Source organism: Xiphophorus hellerii, chromosome 8, assembly GCF_003331165.1.
Source record: "Xiphophorus hellerii strain 12219 chromosome 8, Xiphophorus_hellerii-4.1, whole genome shotgun sequence".
Classification (NCBI taxonomy): domain Eukaryota; kingdom Metazoa; phylum Chordata; class Actinopteri; order Cyprinodontiformes; family Poeciliidae; genus Xiphophorus; species Xiphophorus hellerii.
Window position 1 is genome coordinate 13713656 of NC_045679.1, and position 21996 is coordinate 13735651.

At 36.2% G+C, this 21996-nt stretch overlaps 1 protein-coding gene and 1 long non-coding RNA gene across 3 annotated transcripts; one reads left to right on the forward strand and one right to left on the reverse strand.

Moving 5' to 3' along the window:
- The first annotated feature begins 1876 nt into the window (after positions 1-1876).
- Positions 1877-3410, forward strand: LOC116724232 (uncharacterized). Its single transcript, XR_004340124.1, has 2 exons — positions 1877-2707; positions 2882-3410. It is a non-coding gene; the product is annotated as an uncharacterized LOC116724232 (long non-coding RNA).
- On the reverse strand, positions 3086-19136 carry fyb1b (FYN binding protein 1 b). Of its 2 annotated transcripts, XM_032569734.1 has the most exons (19): positions 18961-19136; positions 12769-13765; positions 9789-9903; positions 9635-9678; positions 9346-9368; positions 8088-8140; positions 7750-7861; positions 7485-7644; positions 6696-6816; positions 6388-6407; positions 6199-6271; positions 5949-6035; positions 5467-5507; positions 5082-5160; positions 4863-4962; positions 4612-4774; positions 4203-4233; positions 4082-4116; positions 3086-3998 (listed from the first exon to the last, which is right to left on the reverse strand). In XM_032569734.1, the coding sequence occupies exons 1-19, from the start codon at positions 18961-18963 to the stop codon at positions 3976-3978; spliced, it is 2280 nt and encodes a 759-aa protein (XP_032425625.1). In that variant the 5' UTR covers positions 18964-19136; the 3' UTR covers positions 3086-3975. The 2 variants fall into 2 exon arrangements, with proteins under 2 accessions (XP_032425625.1, XP_032425626.1); XM_032569735.1 differs by lacking the exon at positions 5949-6035 and having other exon boundaries at positions 18961-19135.
- Between the last annotated feature and the right edge of the window lie 2860 nt (positions 19137-21996).

Here is a 21996-nt window from a genome sequence, read left to right on the forward strand (position 1 = left end):
GTTAGGATGTTACACAACAGAAGAGTATTCTGTCCACACTGCACTTTTTACTACTGGTCCCCGACCCTAATCCCGGGATTAGAGCTAAACTAGGCTGGGATTACAGCAGTGCTTTTCCAAAGGCTCATCTCTCACTGAAGGGCGTGCATATGTGCTCACAGTTACCTATTATGAACCTGAAATGTATTCACCAAAACATTTTGGTACAAATATTACCAAAATTTATGTAATATAAAAGTAGACTGAAACAATGTCATGAAAAATATTGAAGATTTTTATTGAGTTCATGATTGGTCCATAAGTAAGTTCATTGGAGGATGCTGTCAGAATTTGCTGCAAAGGGAGAAAAAAAGAAAATGTTTTTGTATTCATGTAAAAAATATTTTTTGTATAAATACAACATTTAACAAAATATTAAGGAGACAAAAATGGAGAATATATTACAGAAAATAATTCTTTATCACCTTCTGACAGTTGTTTGTAGATGCGTTCCTGTTCCTCTCTGAGCTTCTTCTCTGCCTCCTCAACCCTCCTTTCCTCTTCGGCAATAGGCTTCAGGTAATCTTAAGGAGAACAACAATGTAGTCAATTGGAAGTGTAATTCAGTGACTGTAAAGTATCCAACTCAAAGACAGGAAAAAAAAACTTTAAAGAAGGATATTTGCTGTGTAAAAGAGTGAGATTTTAATTTGAACATTTAGTGTGAACTACAACATCAAAAATGCTATTTAAACATTTTTTAACTGATTTACTAGATAATTATTTCTTTAAATATGAGGTCTCTAATCATTTTTGCTTTTAAAATATATTTTATTTTAAGAATTTACAATTTATGATGATGCACAAGCAAGATTTTGCTCTGGTTTGATTTTAATCATGTTTCTGTCATAACAATTTATTGTATGAAATAAAAACAGCTACAGCCAATGCTAGCAATTTTACAAAGATGTTTACCATTTCTTTAATAAATGAATAGAATAGAAAAATATATATATATTCCTTAGTCTGCCACAACAGAACTTTAAGTTGGGAAGCTTAATGATTGGAAATTTGTTCCTGACTATGTTTTTTTTTTTTTTGCAATATAATTTTCCCTAACTTTTTAATGCATAGCCAGTAGGTAAGTACAGCTATTCTTTATTTAAAACAGATGTCCCAAAAGGTTTGGACACTGCACCTCTGTAAAACTACCTGAAGGGAAAAAAAGCTGTGAAAATGGACAAACAAAAATATATAAATCATTCAAAAGCTAACCTCGGAAAAACAGATTTAGATTCCCACTTACCAAATCTCTGCTTCCCATAGAGCACACCAAGCAGCAGGGCGGACCACCTGGCCGTCTATATTGCGAAAAAAACAACAACAAAAAACAGAAACAAAGTTTTTTAATTAGCTGCATGTGAGCCAAAAATGTTATTGATCATAAAATGGTTCTCAGCAGGTTCCTAATAAATGCAACAGCTACATTACCAATGTAGCTGTTTTGTTTATTATTATTATTTTTATTATTTGAAGGTTATTTTGACATGAATTTTGTATTTTAGGAGACACAAAACAACATAACTAATCAGTTTATCTTTTAAGATAACATTACATACATTTGGCAATGTACGTGACACATTTTGCATTATCCAAATGTGGAAAGAATAGAGTTACGAGATGTTCCGAGAAGCAAAACATTCACCTGCATTTCAATGTCACAGCTAGCAGGTATCCGCTAGCATGCTACCAAACAACAACCTTTACAGGTCGGTATATTATCTGTTGTTAAATCCTAAATGGACCTGGAGCTTCAAGTAATTTATCTAATTTACTCAACAGGTACGATCCGATTCCATGCTTAAATAAATTGTTTTGTGTTGTGTTTTTACCTTGATTAGCGGTGACACTGCGAGTGGAGGAGCCATGATGGATGAGAACAGACCAAGACTTCCTGTCAAAGCGGAAGCAGTTTTTCAAAGTAAGTCAAAGGGAAGCTAAGCTAACACATATAGTCTGTTTTCTAATTTGGATTTTGCGCGATAAATGGGACAACAAACATTGGATTTGAACGTCAACAGCGCCACTCAGAAGTTTATATTCACTTAAGACTTGAATGATATGTTTATTTGGTGGTTGATGGTGCATTTGAATTGTTCTTTCTTGGTGTGGAATGATTTTAGCGTGGAAATGGTCAGTGAATTTCGAAAACATGACTTGGGTGTACAAATCTGAATTTACTGTGTTTTTTTTGGATTTGCTGTTTTTTTGTTGTTTTTTTTCAAATCCCCAAAAGGTCAAAATTATGGCATGCATACATACATGATGATCGTAAGTTAAAATATAAGGGATAAAGAAGGTTATTTGGCCTATCTAAACAGAATTAGTAGAGTTCATTTCATTTCCTGCATTGTATGTGCCCACTATCTTCTGTAAAGTTGAGGGGTCAGTGCTTTCCAAAGCTTGTTATTAGCATATATTCTTTTTTAAAACTACTTTTGATGTGTTTATAATCACAGTCCTGTTGCATCCAAACAACACTGAAGTGTGTGTTTACATGATTTCAGGCTTTATCTATGACATAAGCATTTAATGATTTGGAAAAATCCCAATAGATTCAAAGTTGTGCACCTAATGCTTCCAAAAGGAATTGAAGTTGTTTTTCCCTAAGAGTTAAACTAAATGATGAACAGAAATCTACAAATTTAAGATTCTTGTGGACGATGAGGTATGTGAACTTCTGACTTCCAAATTACTAAAAACTGTCCTTCCAACCATTCTTATATCCATGGCAAATATAATTTATTTCATACATACCTCTAAAATATCTGCATATGTTCAACAGAGATTTATGCTCTAGGAATGTACAGTAACTCCAGTGTTTGTTAATTCATTTTCACAGGTGACCTGATCTAGCTGATTGTATCTTCGTCAACCAGAATGGGTAAAGTAAAATATTCCAAACAAGTGTGGTCAAAAGACACATCTTCTTTATTCTAATTATAATTATTTTACATGCATGCCTGCAAGGATAAAGTGTGTAAGTCAGCAGATTTTGTGCAACCAGAACAGGAAATGAGACATCAATAACAAATACAGACACAACTAAGTGCTAAATAATAATTTAATTAAAAAATAATTAAATTTGATAAAGGTTGTAGTTGCAAGGTTTTACCACTAGATGATATTAAGATTCCACTGAGCACAAGATAAGGATCCTTATATGGAAACTATCATCATGGGAACTGAATTAGGACAGTTCTTCATTAAATCATTGAATGTGCATCGTCCTTAATGTTTCCATGTGTCTAATTTGCATGTACAGGCATGACAAAGTCTAACCTGAGGATCTATTAAGTTTGATAACAAAAGTGCTGTTTATTTCAGTGTGCACAGAATAGGACAAACTCAAGCTGTGAGAAAATATTATATATACAAGACGTGAAAGGTTATTTGGCACCATAAACAGGACGTATTTACTGATGATCAAATGCCTTTCCAGTTAGACTTATAGGTAGCTACAAAATGCTCAAATAATATATCGACGCTGACAAAGAAAGAACGAAGCCTCAAATGCTTAATATTTTTCTTGCATACTGTTTCTATAATGTAGCAAAACAAGGAAAATAAAATTCACTTCTGTAGAGTTTTAAATGACAACCAAAGAAGAATACATTAGGGGGAAAAAAAGGAAATAATAAAATACTGTTATACCCAACTTCAGCTTCTGCTTTTCTTTTTGTTTTGCTTTTGAAGCCAGAAACATAAAAAAAACACAACATGGGATTGTTCAAATGACTTCAGGCTTGCCCGTCTTCCCATATCTGGTTCTCATATAATTATCATTTTCAAAGCATATTTATAAGTTAGAACAGGGAAACTAAAGACTGTGCAGCTAACTTACAGCATCTCCTAAAGTACCATCAGTGAGCATAATAAATAACGCATAGTGAAAAGTTAATAGTCTCAGTGTATTCAGCCAGTGAAGGATGTTTCTCAGTCATTGTCATAGATGCAGTCTGAAATGAGGAGAAAAAAATTTATTATAAAATAATTAATTGCAGAAATATATTAATAAATTGATCAAAGTGATTTTATATACCATCTCCTCCAATGTCGTCATAGATTTCTCCATCACTGTGGGGTAAACAAAACAATTAGATCATGTACTTTATATTAGATGCCTTATTTGTGGTTTATATGTAAATATTTGCAGTACTTACTCCACCACATGGCTGGTTGAAACATAACCAACTGTAAAATGGAGATTTTTGAGTTTAGACAAATAGAACACGATTGCAGAATTGCATTAATAATGCTAAATAAATATTAGTCAACAAAAAGAATAACATTTTACCATCTGACCCAAACGGTCACCCTTAGACAATTTGGGTCTGTGGGTGATAGAGCCTCAGATAAAAGGAAATTGACACTAAGATTCCACTGAGTTGGGAGGGCCAATATCAACCCTGGAGCCACTAATAAGTAAACCTGTTATTAACTAGAAGACCAGTCCACACTGAAGCCAGTCTAACATTATCATGGACAGAGAGGTTGCTAGCTATAAAAGAAGACACTACTGTCATCGCATGTGTATGCAAACTTTCATTGGCATTGTGAGTAAATACTCACACTTTCCCTCGTCATTCCGACAGACTAGTTTGTCATCCTGAGCTTTGACAATCACGTCCAGTTTCTCTCCGGCTTTCAGTGGCAGGTCTTTCCCGCTCCACTTCTTATTGTTGAGTGGGGAGATGATGGTCACCTGGTACAGGACCTGTATCTCCCCGTCATACTGAGACATAATCAAAACTGCAATGTAAGCTGTGTTATTGTACAAGGTATTTCATTTGACAAAAGCAGTGGTTAAAATAGCAACAAACTTTGAACTTTTTCCTGAATTCCTTCTCCTCCTTCTCAAACTTTTTCTGTTTCTTTGGGTCCATGTCTTCTGCTTTGTTTTTGCCTTTCATGCCTGGGAGGCTAGACAGGTAAACACGTGTCAGAAGGAGGATAAAACATGAATGGAAATTTAAACCTAGGTCTGACTTCCCAGAAAACTATGTAATAACTGTTTTGTCATGAAAAAGATGTAATCGTACCTGCTGATGGGAGGAGGCGGAGGCGCATTTTGAGAGTCAACATCATCGTATATCTCCTCATCAATTGGTGCTGCAGGCACTGTGTAGCACAAGGAAAATGCTTAATTGACCTACAACAAACGTGTTTTCAAGTTAAATAATATACAACGAAGGTAGAGCGCAATCTGAATATATGAAGTAGTAATTAGCATAAATATAAAATTGTGTAGTTCAACAGAGGCTTTCTTTGATACAGATAGGTTTCCACACACATATTCACCTTAATATAATCAAAACAAATTAAATAATACCTGATATTGATCTGACATCAGGCTCTATAAATCCAGCTAAAACTTAAATGATAAAGACACTAATAACAAAGTGCTATTATTGAACTGAACATTACCTGCATTCCCTGCTGCAGCAAACTGGTCAGGTGCCGGCAGTCTGGCTCAACAGAAATCATACGGTTAAAATTGTTAAAATGACATTAATAAATCAATCAATCAATCAAAAAAGAAGCATCATGCATCTATATTACAACATGTTAGTTAAAGCTGTTAATGCCTCAATATGCCATGCTGTAATCAATCGCATGCAAACTTCTCGTGATGATTATTAAATTTACAGATAATAAGACATGCACACCTAAAAATTACTGTTAGATTAAAGCAGTCAGAACTGCAACTACCAGACAACAAGTTAATACAGTTTTGACTCATTCAGACCAAAGTGAAGTGGTTGATTTGATGCTGATCTCAGAAGGCATGTTAAAATTTGAAGTGATTTTACGTGAGCTTTAAAGCAGCCAGTTATGACTGAAATATTATAGATTAACGACAGTGGACAGTAGGTCTGTGATCAATCTTACTACGGAGCGTATTTTACACTTTAGAGCTGGGAGAACGTCTGTTTCGGTCAAAGATCCGCAGGATGCTGCGGGTCCTCGCCGGTGAGGGCTGGTTTTCAAGAGAACTGCAAAGCCACCCGAGAATAAAAAGATTGAAATTTCTTTTCCTGGTTTATTTCTGTCACTTTCCAGGATGTCTTTGTTTCTGCTCAGTTCTTGCTCCTTATAGAAGGAATTCAAAGATGTTAAAAGGTAAATACTTTCTTAAATTAAGAACTTAATTCCCACCTGACTTCGAGGTTTGGATCAACTACGTCATCATATATTTCTCCATCTTCTCCTGGTGGTGGCGGTAGGACAACTACCATGAAATGAATCGGAATGAGTCAGAATGCTTTTAAGAAGCAACCTTAAATTAGATGCAAAACATGTAATTCTGTGTAAAGAAATGCTTTAACAATTAGTGTAAAATTTTACCTGCTGGCCCTTTCACACCTCTGCAGAAAGAAAAATAGTGTTTTTTAAAAAGCATGTCTGTGACTGGCACAATAACAGCTTTTTAACCCATATAAAAACATCTTAAATGTTTTTATGCAGTTAACAATAGCATAGTGTTGTATTTTCTTTTTTTAAAAAAAAGGAAAAATATAATAACTTGTGTAAAGGTCAGTCATGATTTTGTATCTAGAGTGAAGAATTAGTCTTGGGAAAGACGGCTTCTGTTTCATCTGAAAAAGCTGCTTCTATGTGCAAACAAATTCTGAAAAATTCAACCTTCTTCTTACCCACTGTCTGCCGAGACTACGTCAATGTCGTCATAGATTTCAGGTTCATGTGCCGGCTGAGCAGGACGATTCTTCAAGGAGTTAAAGTCAATTTCCACCGAGGTTGTCTTGACATAGCCAACTGCAGAAAAAAGAAACACTGATCATTTTGAGTCCTTGAGTTTTAGTAAAGCTTTTATTAACAGCTAAAATGACTATCCATTGAATGGAAAAATATAATATTGGTTTAGAAGCAAGATAAGTCACTCAAATTGCATGTTTCTGATACCTGGTATTGCCTTCCTAAACCAGAGACTCAATTATCAGAAGTGTATGATTTATACCTTAGCATGTATGAGCTTAATGAGATTCAGAAGGGAGGGAGCATTTGACTGCTTCTGCTTGTTTTATAGTATATCAATATTTTACTTTTCTGTCAGCAAATAGCCTAAGGACTAACTTGAAGATACTTTTTAGTTTCATGTCTTTGCAAGGGAATTATCTGTAGGTGAGTTTACAGAGTTAAATGGTCTGACAGGCGGTGTCCTCTGATTAATGTTTAACAGCTGGTGTTCTTTCTCATTTTCAAAATTTTAGCTTTATGAAATACAATTATTGTCACAACCAGTCATTTACCACTATGGAAAGTTACATGCTGAAAAGACTTGCAACAGATTGCTTGTAATTCCCTGGATTCAGTGCAGGATGGATATTCCTCATCTTTGGATTTGGGAATAAGCATATCTGGAGCTACAGGCCTGAACAAAGCTGATAAAGGAAACATTGTGCAGATGACGACATGCCACATACTTGTTCCATCTGTTGTCCGTGCCAACCACTTCCCCTCTGGGTTGCCCTGAACACGGACAATATCGAGCTGGTCTCCTTGCTTCAGAGCCAGGTCCATCTTGCTGCCTTTGCAGTCTGTAAGAGCTTTTCCTTTCTGAATGACCTCCAGGGCTCCAGTCAACTATAAAACACAGACATACACAAGAACGCTGTTAGCAAAAATCTTCCCAGTGTCATGGAAATGTCTTCTTTTTAACTTTGAACAGGTTTTGTCATTTTCACCTACTTTAAACTTTTTCCTGGCTTCTTGCTCCTTCTTTTCTCGCTCCTTCTGCTCCTTCTTTGTTGCCTCCAATCGCCTTTTCTCCTCTTTGTCATCTTTCTTTTTCTCTTGGTCCCTATACAACAAATTAGAATAACTTGTCAAAGTGCAAGCAGTAAATGTGAAAACAACATCAGAAGTTGCATGTGGAATCTCTTTCCTAACTTATCTTTACCCTTGACTTACAATAAGACTGAAGTCTTTCCTTAATTGTTGCAAAATCACCAAAACATCAAGATGGTACATTATAAATCAAGACGACAACTGTCACTAACAGGGACATGCTTCAGTCATTTGCTCACCATCGTTCCTCGACATCTTCATACACTTCTTCGTCTTCATCATCATTTTCCTCCTGGGCAGAGGACATGGATAAAAAGAATACCAGAACATATCAGAAATTTCCTTTTTGCCTTTGATTATATGAAGCAAATAATTTTTACATGCCTTTTTAAACACATTCCATGTCCCTGTGTAGGGGTCCACAGTTTAGTTTTCCAAAAATGCAACAAAAAAGTCTGCATTGAAAAATTAGTAATTTTTGAAATTATTCAAACTTACAAAGATTTTAGAAGTGTTATTTTATGACAATGTTATCACCTAAACAATAACGGTTAAGCCTACCATCCAGCATACAATCACTGGCATTCTCCATAAGGTGCCAAGCTATGCTCTAAATTACTTTGCAATTTAAGGATTCCTGCACCAAAGAACATTATTGGAAAGTTAAGTGGAAAGAAAAAGTGTGGTCAAAAACGGTCCCTCGACAGCAGCTTTAACTAGGTTAAGCCAAAAAAGGCCATTTCAAAAGAATCTGGTTTTCCATCAAGTTCTGACTCCAAGTATATTAATGGAAAGATGAGTGAAAGAAAAAAGTATGCTAGATAAAGATGGAAAATTTTGGAACACGTGAAAATATCATATCAAAGAAATTCCTACTCAAGAGTTTTGGGGAGATTCACAAGGTGTAACTGGAGTAAGTGCATCAAGAGCCACCACACAAAGGTGTGTCAACAGCATTGCCTATGGTAAGCCACTTCTGAACCAGGAACGTCTTCCATTGATTGTACGGTTGTTCAGTGGTCCAAAGGATATTCAGCATTTCATTTGAAAACCAAGGTCCAATAATCTAGAATGAATAGTGGAGAAGCAGTCCAGTGACTGCTTGGGGATTTTTGCCCATTTGGAAGAGGAAGATGGAGGCCTCTGACTCAAAAACAGATGACTTGAATGGCGTTATGAAAGCAGCCAGGGCTTTCTTCACATCTCAGCAGAGGCAAATGTTGATCGCCTTCAAGCCATGCTGGATGGGTGTAGTAATTCATGCAAAATAGTTTCTGCCAAGTACTGAGTGCACAAATTATATGGTACACGGGGATAGTTTCCAGCAGGCTGATATTGAAACATGATCCCCAGAAATATCAGAAATAAACAGACATAAACTGGGTGAATCAGTTTAAAGAGTTTCACTGTTCAGACTGAAGTAATGAAGTAAATTATTATTTGATTTTATTTAAATCTACATCTGTAAGCAAATATAGTATTGACAATATGTCTCACCTTTGCCCTCTGACTTGGGTGGCCTGTAAAACAGATACAACATTAAAAGAGAAAATACAGTATATGGAACAAGTAGTTTTACAATTGAAACGACTTCTCTGACGACAAAACATTTTAGCTTCTGTTTTGTCAAAACATCAATTGAAAGGAAGTAACAAAAGCAGATATCACATGCAAATGATCAACTGAATGAGGTGTAAGGTCCAACAGCTCAAGTCCGTGTTATATTTACTCTCATATGCAACTGAGTGAGAGTTACAATAAATGTACACTCAGTTAATGAACTTACTGAACACAGGAGGGGGAGGAGGAGGCATATCATCTGACTGGTTCCTGGGGAGCACAGTTAGGATTTAGCTGTTTCTCACTGTACATGTACTCAGCTCACATAAAGCACAGTCTGTATCTTGATTAGCAATATGTTTGGATTTTGCTGGACCTACATGGCGACATGTCTTGCAGGCAGAACTGGCGGTAGTGTTGGTGGGGCTTGAATCTGTGGTGCATGGTTGGTCTGGCTGTTAGGTGCCAAAGGAGGGGGTTTCTTAAAGCCAGGACCTAATACAGATAGACAACAGAGAGTAAATTCATATGTGAATTCATTATAACCAACTTAATCAATTGGAATGTTAACAAATGTCTTTTCCAAAGTTTTTCAAAACTGGAACAATTGGAAAGTCATTAAAGGACAATAAATAAATTGGAACTAATATGATGTAGAAGAATTTACAAATACTCAAGAAAACATCCAACTTTAAGGTTTTGTTAAAGGGTTTTGCTCCAAAAAGCCAGTACATATGCTGCTTTTCAAATCTTTCCCAATTTGTTGAAGTCTAAAACATGACTACAGACTTGAAATATATCAATGTTTTGATTTAAACAAGGCTATTGTAGCCTTGGCTTTATATTTAGTCCCTGTCCCTCCTGAAAGAAAGCATCTCCACACCATGATACAACCAACAATCATAAAAATAAAATCTTCTACAACTTTGCTGTGTCCCTACATGGCTTATGGCAAACTACAAACAGGACGTTTTATCTTTGTTTAACAACAGCTTTCTTTGAGCCACTCTGGTATGAGTAATGGTAAATGTACATTGCTGGAGGGATAACAAACAGTATCTTTCAGAATAATGCTTGACTAATTGCCCAACCATACCATGCAATATTGTTGCAACATACAAACGGCACGTGCTGTGAGATGTGTTACATAAATGTTAGTTCATTTTAGAGCCCCAGCTTAACAGCTATGTACAACAGCAATCACACACATAGTAGATCCTGCTATAATAAGTCAAATTAGTTTGGAGTTTGCTGCTAGAAACAGAGTTTAGCGTGAAACGATCTATGTTTGCTGTTACTTACTTCCTCATGTGGTGAAACTAGCTCAGCTGTCAAAGGGGGAGAGTGGAGAAACTGTATGGGGAACTTGCTGGGGAAAAATTGAGGAACCAAGTGTGTTTCTCTAATTTCTGCCTGTTTTTTGATGACTTTGGACACAGAAGCATTTGTAAAACACAAGTTAGTTTTTGACAAACTCTAAAAATGTCCAATTAATGTTCTGTATTCACATTAATACGGCACAGGGGCCAAAAGTTGTCCAAACTTTACTTCTCTTCTAGCTAACTTATAAATGTCAGAAAAACCACACAGACCTGTGAAGCAAAGTCTTTTCACACCTCTGACACTAAAACTTTCACAATACAACTATATGCTTCTTGTGATATACAGGAAATGTCCTTGAGATAAAAATAAATAAATAATTAAATAAATGAGAGAGCTTTCTGCCTTTCCACTCACAATATAGGCAAACATTCACTTTGTATTTTTAATTGACAGAAAGTGACCAGTTAAACTTTAAGAAACAGTTTTCTTTATGAAGTACGATTCCTCAACAAAGACTAAAAACATCTTTGATTAGGAGGAAAAAAATCAGAAACTCCTGCCTGTGGGACTATTCTAATGTCCTTGTTGCCTTCAAGAAGTTGCTTTTAAAACAATAAGCCTGTTAAAGTTATCTCTGATTTGTCTATGGTCAAATCAAGATATCTATGATTTGAAGACATTGTAAAAAATAATAATGCCAATAAATAGGTACTGAAAAGAACTGAATCATTTCTATTTTTTATTATTATTATTATTATTATTATTATTATTATTATTATTATTATTATTATTATTATTATTATTATTATTATTATTATTATTTTATTTTTTTGGGTCAGAGTATGCTATTTTTAATAACTCCACAGTATTTTATGTTGCAATTTAGCCCCTACAGTTGTGTGTTATTCTTACTTCTGCACCGTGACTGAGGCTTCAAAAGAGACAACCTGTGTTTGAAGACATAGAGGCTGATGTAATTTAAAGTCCGTTTTGACTGCCACCTTCACATCTTACTGCTACTGTGTTTTTGTTTGCTGACATAAGTTTGTACTTATGCAAATTGCTAGCAACACAAAGAAATATTTGCATCATTATTTTCAAATAAAACTCAACATTGTAATTGAATGATTTCTCACCAAAAAACTCTATTTTCTGTTTATTCGTTATGTAAAAATTTGACTTAAATTTAGTCATACTAATTTTTCTTCTGGACTGTCTACCTGTTCTTCTTTTACTCAAAGACTGTCAGCTAGTCGATAGGCTGATGCCTATCTGAAACAGTTCCTATTTGAAACTGTTCCCTAGATCTAAATAAAGTGGTCTTATTTCAACAAGGGACATGAAAGTCTGACCTCACTCCTTAAAACTAATATATTCTGGGAGAACCTATTAATGTGAACACAGGGACATGTTCTTAATAGAGACTTGTTATGCTTCCTTGAACAGGTAAGGACAGAATCATTCTTAGATAATTATGACCAGCTTTTTGTCTGGTCATTTCTGCTAATTCTGAGATCCATTTAGAATGAGCTGCTTTAGAGTCTCTTGTCACTTTAAATTCAAATAAGATGCTTCTAGCCACACCTCAGTGTTTACACTTGCATGTGAAAGTGGCTGCAAACAGATGTGCAATTACACAACTGTACATCTTTGAAAAGCAGAAGTGGAGCCTTCTGCACAACCAACAAAAATGCAGCAAGTGGTTTTTAAACGGTAAGTCTACAACTTGGCTTTTCCAGCAGCCATTGTACAGCACATGCAGCAGCAAAGCCAGCTGACCAAACATGCTGGAGCTCTGCCGGTTTGGCTGGGGTTGCTAGGTAACGGCACAGTGCCTGTTGATTGTGACTCAACATTTGGAAGGTCTTTGAAATGGTTCACTTTCAAGACTCAAAAAAACATTAACTTTTGTCAAAAAATGGCGGTGTTTTCTTTTAAGCTCTTGGGATGTGAGACCCAAATTAAGGTATAAAAACATGCTAAAAGTGAAATTTACATTATAAGTCCCCTTTAATAGTGTTTCTTAAATCAACTTACCATCTTCACGGGTCTCTGCAGATTTTTTAAAGCCATCTAGGTCTACTTTGGGAGGCCTATTTGGTTTAGCAGGAGGGGGACCCAAGGCTAAACTGTTGGGGAGAGGGTTGCGTTTTAAGCCTGGAGGAATGTCACCATTAATACCGTCAGCCTGGGCAGGACCCTTTGACGGCTTCTTCAGACTTGGCTTTTTGTGGGCAGGAGGTTTTTGGGGAGGAGTAGAGTTAATAGCAGTGAAGGCTGATTTGTTGACCCCTCCACTCTCTGTCTGCTCGGGTGGGTCCTTCTCCTTGTTGAACAAACTTTGAGCATTCTTGAAGTTGGTGGGGGGTTTCGGAGCAGTGAATGCTTGAGATGACGGCTTGTTCACAGTGTCTGTCTTTGTTTCTGACTGCTCTTCATTCTGCTGCCACATTTTTAGAACATTGCTGGGTGGCTTTTGATGCAAATTTGGTGTTTTGGGCGGTGTTGGGCTGGTGTTTGGTGTAGTACCCCCACCACTGTCTTCTTTCATCCTGCTAGGCTTGGAGTTAAGTGCTCCAGGGGGTTTTGGAAATGCAAGTTTGGTTTCAGGCAAAGTGGAGTTGAGTGGAGGTTTGTTAAAAGGAGGTTTCTGTATTGACCCTTTAGCTTCAGTAGCCTGTGAAAAAGGTGGCTTCGGTGGTGTTTGTACTTTATTAAGAATGGGAGGTCTGTTGGTGGCAGTGTCATCCAGGGAGTTGGCAAACTTGTTTGCCAGAGCCTTAGCTTTGTTTGGCTCATGTGTGTCTGAGTCACTTTTAATCAATGGTGTGTTTTTCGGAAAAGGTGGCTTGTGCGTAGAGTTTATCGCACTGCCTGAGAGGCTCTCCAGAACAGACTTCTTTTGTATGGCTGGGCCAGAAGATAACGTCGGTTGCAGGGATGCTTTAGGACGTCCAACTGGAGTGGAGTCATCAATGCTTGCTCCTCCTGCTTGGAATCGAGCCATCATGGCCTTCACATCAGTCTTGTTTGCCTGAAACAAACAAACCAAAAAACAAACAATGTGTGTTTGAAATATACAGTTGAAACTCTTGAAAATGCATACATTATGCTGCTTTTCAAACACAACCTCCTGTTGCTTTTAGCGGGAGTTTGACAGAGACAAAAAGATTCACAGAATTATGAAGTGGCAAGAATGAAGATGTGCAGAAATTTACAGCAGGATAAGGTTATAAAACATTCCTCAACTTTTGAACATCTCTCAGAGCACTTTTTATTAATATGTATAACAAGCTCAGGAATGCGTCTCTTCAGCAAGGAAAGAAAAGCTTATCATTGTTGCTTAGATAGATAAAGCTAACTGTGGAGAAATACAGGAAGAAAGCCCAGTAGAGGCTATAAAAGAAAGCACTACAACAATTCAAAGACCCCCAACAGCCAGAGTTACAACTGAAATCTTTATCTCAAGACTGTAAAAATTGAAAATTGAAGTTCACAGTTGCTCTCTCTCTGGTATGACTCAACTTGGGCTATTTTCAAAGAGAAATCTTCTATCTCTAAGTGGGAAAAGCTGTTAGAAACATGCCCAAAATATCTTGCAGCTGCAATAGCAGCCAAATGCGGTTCTGCATCATCCATGCAGATTTTTAATTCCAAAATAAAATTTAAAGCCACATGTCCATCCACTTCACTGTAACATGCTACTTAATCAAATCCTAATAAAATACTGCTTTAACATCGACAGACAAAAACAGAAACCAAAACTGCCGATCAAAGAAAAAGGGATATGCTGTGCAGACACATACCGACAGATAAAAGTTCAAAAAGGAACAGAAAGCTGCAAAACTGAGAAAAACACCCTGTTTCCTCCATATCTCATAATCAACTACTTTTAACATTGGATTTTGGGCTTTTTCTCTTGCCACTTGTTCTCGCAGTCAGTTTCTTTTTTTTTCTGTGTTAGGTTAGTTACACTAGATTTGAAATAAGTTCACAAAGACCTGTGGCTAAGGAGGTTCAGGTTGGTACATGTCACAACTTTGAACGAATGGTTCAAACATGTTCAACTGTCAGTAGAGTCAAGACAACACTGAAGCCAGCTGTTTGTAAAGGGCTCATAAGAAGGGTATGAATTTCTCTTTCATTTCACATCTTTCACAAGGCCTGGTTAACTTTTAAAAGCTCACAGTATCATCCCTGCAGACAGATGTGATGCATGTCAGACCGTCCCAGGAGTTAGTTTGTGAAGGTTAAAATCTATTTGCGCAAACTAAAAGTAAAAGAAGCAAAGGTTTTTGCTTTTGAGTTAGTCATCTTTAATGTGGGAACTCACATGTTCAGTTATAAAAATGAAAGGATTAAAAGTAAAAGGTGATTTAAAAAACATTGCAGTGCAAAAGGTGGAAGAATGAAACTATACTTTCATGACAAAAAGGCCGCCTAAAGGTAGAGTCGTGTATTTATCTGCTTTGAACTTTACAGTGCCGTTCAAAAGTATTCAGGCCCCTTGAATATTTTCACATTTTCTCAGGTCATAACCACAAGTATTTCTTTCAATTTTGTGTGATGGACCAACACAAAGTCGAGCTTAAATGTGATTCAAAAAATAAATTGTACATTATTATTATTATTATTATTATTATTATTATTATTATTATTATACATTTTAGTTTTTTACAAGTAACAACATAGAAATGTGTACCATTTCAAGGATATGAATACTTTTTCAAGGCATCATGGAAAACAAAAGAACATTTACTTCTGGCTAGTTGGTCTTGACTACTGTAATACAGATATTCAATGCAGATACTTCTCAAACCACAGTTTGCACCAACTTCCTGGCCTCTCTTTGTAAACACATGCTGTGAAATGCAGATGGACAGAAAACCCCCCACACTATTTTATGTTTAAGTTTCAGTCTGAAAGAAGATGTGTTTGGATTTATAATAAGGTCCTGTTAGCCCTGGCAGAACGATTGTGCCACGTAAAATGATTTTTTTAAAGATTTTTACACTAACCATGAACCTGAAAAAGGGTCATTGTTCTATTATCCTCTTTTGAAAGAATCAGGTTGTAATTCAAATGTGCCATATTCATATTCATCAGATTGCCGACAAACAACAGTGCAACAGTTGTATCTGCCTTGAGGGTCAGTTCCACAGCTGTGCTTGGATATTTTTTAAATAGACTGGGTGACTGGCTGAGCAGCAGAAGCCGCACCTATTTTAATGAGATTTGTTTGACGGGAGCCAGAGTCACCTAACCAGGAAGCAGAGATAAGAGCCTGGAGACACAGAATTACTTCTAATCCAGCTGTAGTGCAATGAAAAATACGGAAAGCTCCAGTGTCAGGGTTAATGGGAAGTCACAGCAAGGTGAACTTCCTGTGGAACATTGCATAAGATTTACATCTAAATTCTTTATTCGTGGATATTAGTGTTTAAATTAGCTATTTTTAACCAACTGGTTTTTTTTTTATGAAAACAGAAAGTCAAAATAATTTAAAAGTCAAAATAATTTACTTTGGATTATAACATTTAAATGCCCCTAAATATAGTCACCAAAAAATTCTGAAAAAACAAAGTTTATTTTTTATATATCTCAAATTATAAATTTTAACAAGAGTAATACAGTCTTTTTCACTAAAATGTCACAATTCACGTTACCTAACAGCTTATATATTGATTAATGAAGAAGGTGTTTTTTTGCCACTTAAATTATTCATAGACATTTTGTCCTTCTGTTGTTTCTGTTTGCTTTACGTCTGTGTGAAGCGGTACTTTACCAGCAGGATTTTTATTATCCTGTTAAAGTTGTACATTGTTGGCTGCATTTCATGTTACTGAGATTATGACTCAGTAACTCAGTGGTTTAGTGCTAGAGGATTAGGCAGCCACCATCATGCATTCGGGTTTCAAGCAGTGTGGCTGACTGGCTGTTGACTTGCTACAAGGCATGGACTGGTTACCTGGGAGAAAGAATAAATTTAGAAGCTAAATATTTAAAACTGCTCAAATTTTCACCTGCATGGCATACATAAGCACGATAATCACTTCTCCACACTTCCTTGAACTGCAAGTTAACTGGCTGAGAAACGTCTACTACTCTATCCCTTGCTTGGAAAAAAAGAACAAATTCAGAAAAATTTCTGGTTGCAAAAACTATGGATAATCAGCAATGACGGTAAAGGAGAACAACACATCAACTCCATGGAGTTATACAGTTGGCAAAGAGTTGAATGGTCATGAGGTGAATAAGAGCGTATTCACACCAGCACTGTTTAGTCCGCTTTAACCAAATGTAGTTCATTTTGCTAGAAAGTTTGCTGCATTTGGGGAGGTGTGAATGGACAATCGAACCCTAATGAAAACCAAAAAGGCAAACTGTGATCTGCCTAAAAACCTAGGTCTCAGTTTGGTTGAAGTGAACTCTGGCGCCTATTCGCAGTTGGCAGTTTGAAGTGTTATTAGAGGGAGTCTCAAGTATCCATGGATTTTAGCTATTTGCAGGCAGCGGCAGTCCTCAACCCCCTTGAATACTTGATGTTCACTGTAATAAATAAATAGTGTAGATAACATTAGTATAACTTTAATGATCCTGTTTTATTTTTTATTATAATTTTGTGTATTTTTGGTGTCAGGTGCCAGCCTGTTTGTTACTCAAGTTATTAATCCACCAGTGATAGTGCATGCCACTGAAGTTTCAGGGTCAATATCACTTCCCTGTTCTTGCCAGTAACATCTCTCAGCTTATAAAAGCATCTTCAGACCAGGCATGAACTGTAGCTGAATATAAAATAAGGGGATGAAAAAAAGGTTTCTTCCTGTAACTTCCTCTTCTTCACCACAGAAATCTATAACTTGCTTAATGTATTCTGAGCCAAACTGTTGCACATGTCACTTCTCTTAAAATGTGTAAACTGCAGTTGCAATTTTGTAAAAACCTGAGGGCTTTGTGACATACTGGAAACTCCTCCCACTACACAGTCTCAGAGAGCACTAGTTTAGTAACTAAAACAATATTGGATGTATCATATGATTTGTTAGATATGTGTATGGTTTAGATTGTAATTGATTTTTGACATGTTAAGTGTGGTTTACTGCCCAGGGTACTGATTTTTCAGGGAGAAACACAAGTTCTTGAAATAAAAAATATAGCTGTCATCTACATTCTAAGATGTTCAGCATTGCTTTTTCTAATGTTCATTTAATGGGAAAGAAGGACTGTTGGAAATGATTGTCTTACAACATGGTTCGCTATTGATTCAAGATTGCCCTTTAAAGCTTTTTTAGGGGCATTTAGGCCAACCTATGTTGAGACCTGTGTGAAAACCTCTGCCTTGTCAAACCTGGACTAGGTTAATCCATAACGGACAACTCATTTTTAAAAACAAAGTTTTGTGAAACATGTTTGTAAAAGGTAAAAACAAAATCGGTCCTTAGATTTCCCCAGAGATTTCTGGGAAAATCTAATGACCGATCTACCACATGGCTCAGTGGAAGAGCAGGTGGATCTAATAGGTTGCAGTTTTCAACGCAGTTGTTCCTGGTACAATTCATAGCTCTGGGCTATTTGCAACATGTCTTTCTCTTCTCTCTCTGCCTTTCTTCCTGTTCAGCAAAAACCTTTTAAATTATTTATTTTGGAAGGAAGCCAGTATATGCTAGGTGTGGAAAGAGACCCTGAGCAGCATTAATACAGGAACTGCCATTATAATTATAACTACATAGTTTGTATGCAGAAAATACAGTTTAGGAGTCATGAAGAACCTCATAACTTCTTATAGATGAGAAGACTTTGGAAGATAAGATATGTTTTACAAGTTTTTGCAGATATCAGTAAAAAGGCTGTATCAATAGAAGCTCTGGTGGGCACTAATCTGTTGAGATTTTTCTGAATCAGCTGCACAGCACAAAAAGACAGATGCTTTCTGATTTAACAGCTGAAAACCAACTTGTAGGTCAAACTGAAAACAAAAGTATCAAATATTGACATAAACTGGGGTAATCCATAGTTCTCATTATCTTGACGGTAAGGATGTTGTTTTAAAGTAACAACTTTTTCATTGCAGTCATATTTGTGTTGGCAAAATATTAAGTAATGTCTGAGTAATTTGAATTATGACAAATGAACTCTTATTTATAAAATTATCCCTTATCAAAACATACCAAGCTCCATCGGAGGGTCAGGAAAAAAGGTACGATTGGTCAAAGATTAATTTCTACTCACCATCTTTGCAACAACAGTCCAAGGCAGTTCAGCTCAGTTGTAGTCGTAGTCAGTGGACAAAAGTGTTTGATATGCTTTCCTCAGCGAGGTTCTGTTGGTGTTGAAGAGAAACAAAAGCACTGAAGTGCGAAGGGACGCTGAGCAGCAAACACAGAGGAACAAACTGTGTGACACTGAGGTTGTTTTTTTTTTGTGGGTGGACACAAGTTCTGGTCGTGACATAAGCATTTGTCTACAACTGACAACTTCCTCTCTAAGTTGTATGTGTGTGCTTTGTGAGAATGTGACTGTCGCAGAGACTCTGTTATCTTTGGGTTTTGATCTAGTGGATTTGCCTACCTGTGGCGAACTCCCTGCAGTTTCTCCTCTGTGCTTTGTAACTGATGTTCACTCAGTGAAAGATAGGTAAATAACCAAACAAAACAAAAATAGAGTTCAGTAAAATCAAACACATAACACATTAAGGACACTGTATCCCTGTCAACCATATTAAGTATTACAAAAATGATTCAATAATTCAGTATTATAATAAATAATTCAATCAATCTTTAGTGGATGAAAAAGTGCATATTTTTTCAAAGTTAAGTTGTGGTTTTTGAAACCCGTTGAAGTTGTAATGACACAGTCATACACAGTGAACCACTGCAACAAAATCCATTAAACTAAATGCATACGGCCTCCTTGTGGTTGCAGATAGCAAGGTGAATTTAACAGTGCATTGTCAACTTTATACCAACAAAAAAATAAAACAGATACTAAAGTAGACATGTAAGAAAAATGTTGTGAGCCAAAGCACTGCTATAGATGTTAAAAAGCAAGGCAAAAGTTATGATGCAATACAAAATCAAACCACCACTTGCTTATTAAAGCTAACATTAGCAATGCAGGACAGCTATCTGATACAGGAAGCTGAAAATAGCTCCATTAAGCCATTAACCGTTCAGAAAACGGTATAGTAATTAACTATAAGTATTGTTTTTTCCTTCATATCGACTAGTGAATATACCAGGAAACACACATGTAATTCCTATATGCACAGTCACTGGTATATCATCTGTAAATCCATTGTGGGTAAAGTTTCTTCCTACTTGATTTTCCTTCTCAAATGATTTTAACATAAGGAAATAATAATCATTATCCAAAGTGTATTTTAATGAATTAATAACAGAAAAATAAAAGAATGTTGACCACACTTCTCTGAGTAACACAGCAGCGAATAACAGACCAGATGATATGATTCAAAGATGGGGTTACGTTTTATGTAACTGGTTAAGTTTTTGTATATGTGCGACTTTTTATTAAGTCAGTCATTTACTGAAATGTGTTTGAATTCAAAAACTTTTTGTTATTGTCTGAGGCGCACATAGTGGCTCAGACAATTCATCCAATTCACAGCAACACTGAGATAAACCCAACACTCTTTTCAATATTAAATCAGTTACACATTTTTTTTCCACATTTGGGCTTTAAATGTTGCTCTGCAGTTGATTCTCTTTTTTAAAATAGAGAATGTTTAACAAATAGATGCACATGTCAGTTTTGCAAGGAATCAAGGTGAGGACCAAAAGATAGTGTAGTTAATGATTAACTGAATGTGTGAGCAATTTAGAAGGGTGAAAAAACATTGACAGCGTGGGAAAGCTAGTGGATGTAATACAATTACACGTTATTTTCAAGATATTAAAGTACTATATATGTTCAGAAATACAATAAAACAAGCAAACATGGTCACAATGTTGTCAAAATGCTGCTGAAATTGTGCTATGTAAAAATATTATACAATAATTGCAAAGAGATTGTTAACTTGAATTTTCTAGTATGGCATTTTTTTTTAGCTGAGAAAACCTAAAAAATTCTCTGAAAAACAATGAATGAGTGGTTTGGCAGATAATGAGCTAAAAAAATATCTTTATTTAAGAACAGCTTTGCTACATTTCACACTTCCTCATAACAAAATGTAACTATGGTGGTGCATATTTATTTTCTTCAGTTCAATATTACGTTATTTTTTTAGGTCAGAACAGATGTTTGTTACGATTAGTTAACATTCTCCAATTTTAGCTCAGTAAAGATTACAGTGAATCTTGTCGAAAAGGCATCTGGCTCTTTTCCTGCTCCTCAGCTCTTGTACCCTCTGGACATGTCTTCCTATTTATCTGGACCGCAGAAGGTGAAATGTAACAAGATGCAAAATTAGTCGGAGCGACTCACAGTGGCTTTCTATTTTGCTCACCCTCCTTACTTCTTCTTCTGCATTTTTTTTCACGGTTCACTTTTTGAGGGTTTTAATTGGATATGTTTTTTTATGTTTAATTTAAACCTACAATTTAGAGCAGAGTTTACTGTTCTCTCACAATTTGTCTGCTTTTTGTCTGGGTCTTAATTTCTCTCTTAACCGACTGCATTGTTCCTGTTATATTCTCGTTTAATTAGATTACTGTCTGTGTTTTATCATTTATTGCTTTTGTTTAACTCCATTGTTCAGTTAGTTTTCCCATATTGATGCTCCCACTTATTCTGGTCTTCTTCACCTCTTGTTGTATTTCATTTTCCATGGTTACTGTTAGCTTTTTCACAGGCCTTAAAGCATCTATTAGTCGGTTTTCTTTAGAGTTCCCTCCAGACGTATCCTGCCCAGTTGCTTTTCTCACTTTCAGATTACAGTAACTACTTCCATCCTCATTTATCTGTCACACATGATGGACTTTTCCAAGATTTACTCTGCACTAACTGTTTGTCAGCACCTCCAGATTAAGGCTCCCCAACTCAACATTTGCCGGTAAACAGATGTGCAATTATACAACCGTATATTTTCGGAAAGCAGAAGTAGAGCATAACCATCAAGTATGCAGCAAGTGTTTTCTGAACGGTAAGTCAACAGCACAACTCTTGTCTTTTCCAATAGCCATTGTACAGCACATACAGTGGTAAAACTAGCTGACCAAAAAAGCTAGCGCTCTGCTTGGGTTGCAAGGCAGTCTTGGCTTCAGCTTGCTAGGTAATGACGCAGTGCCCGTCAATTGTGACTTAACAAGC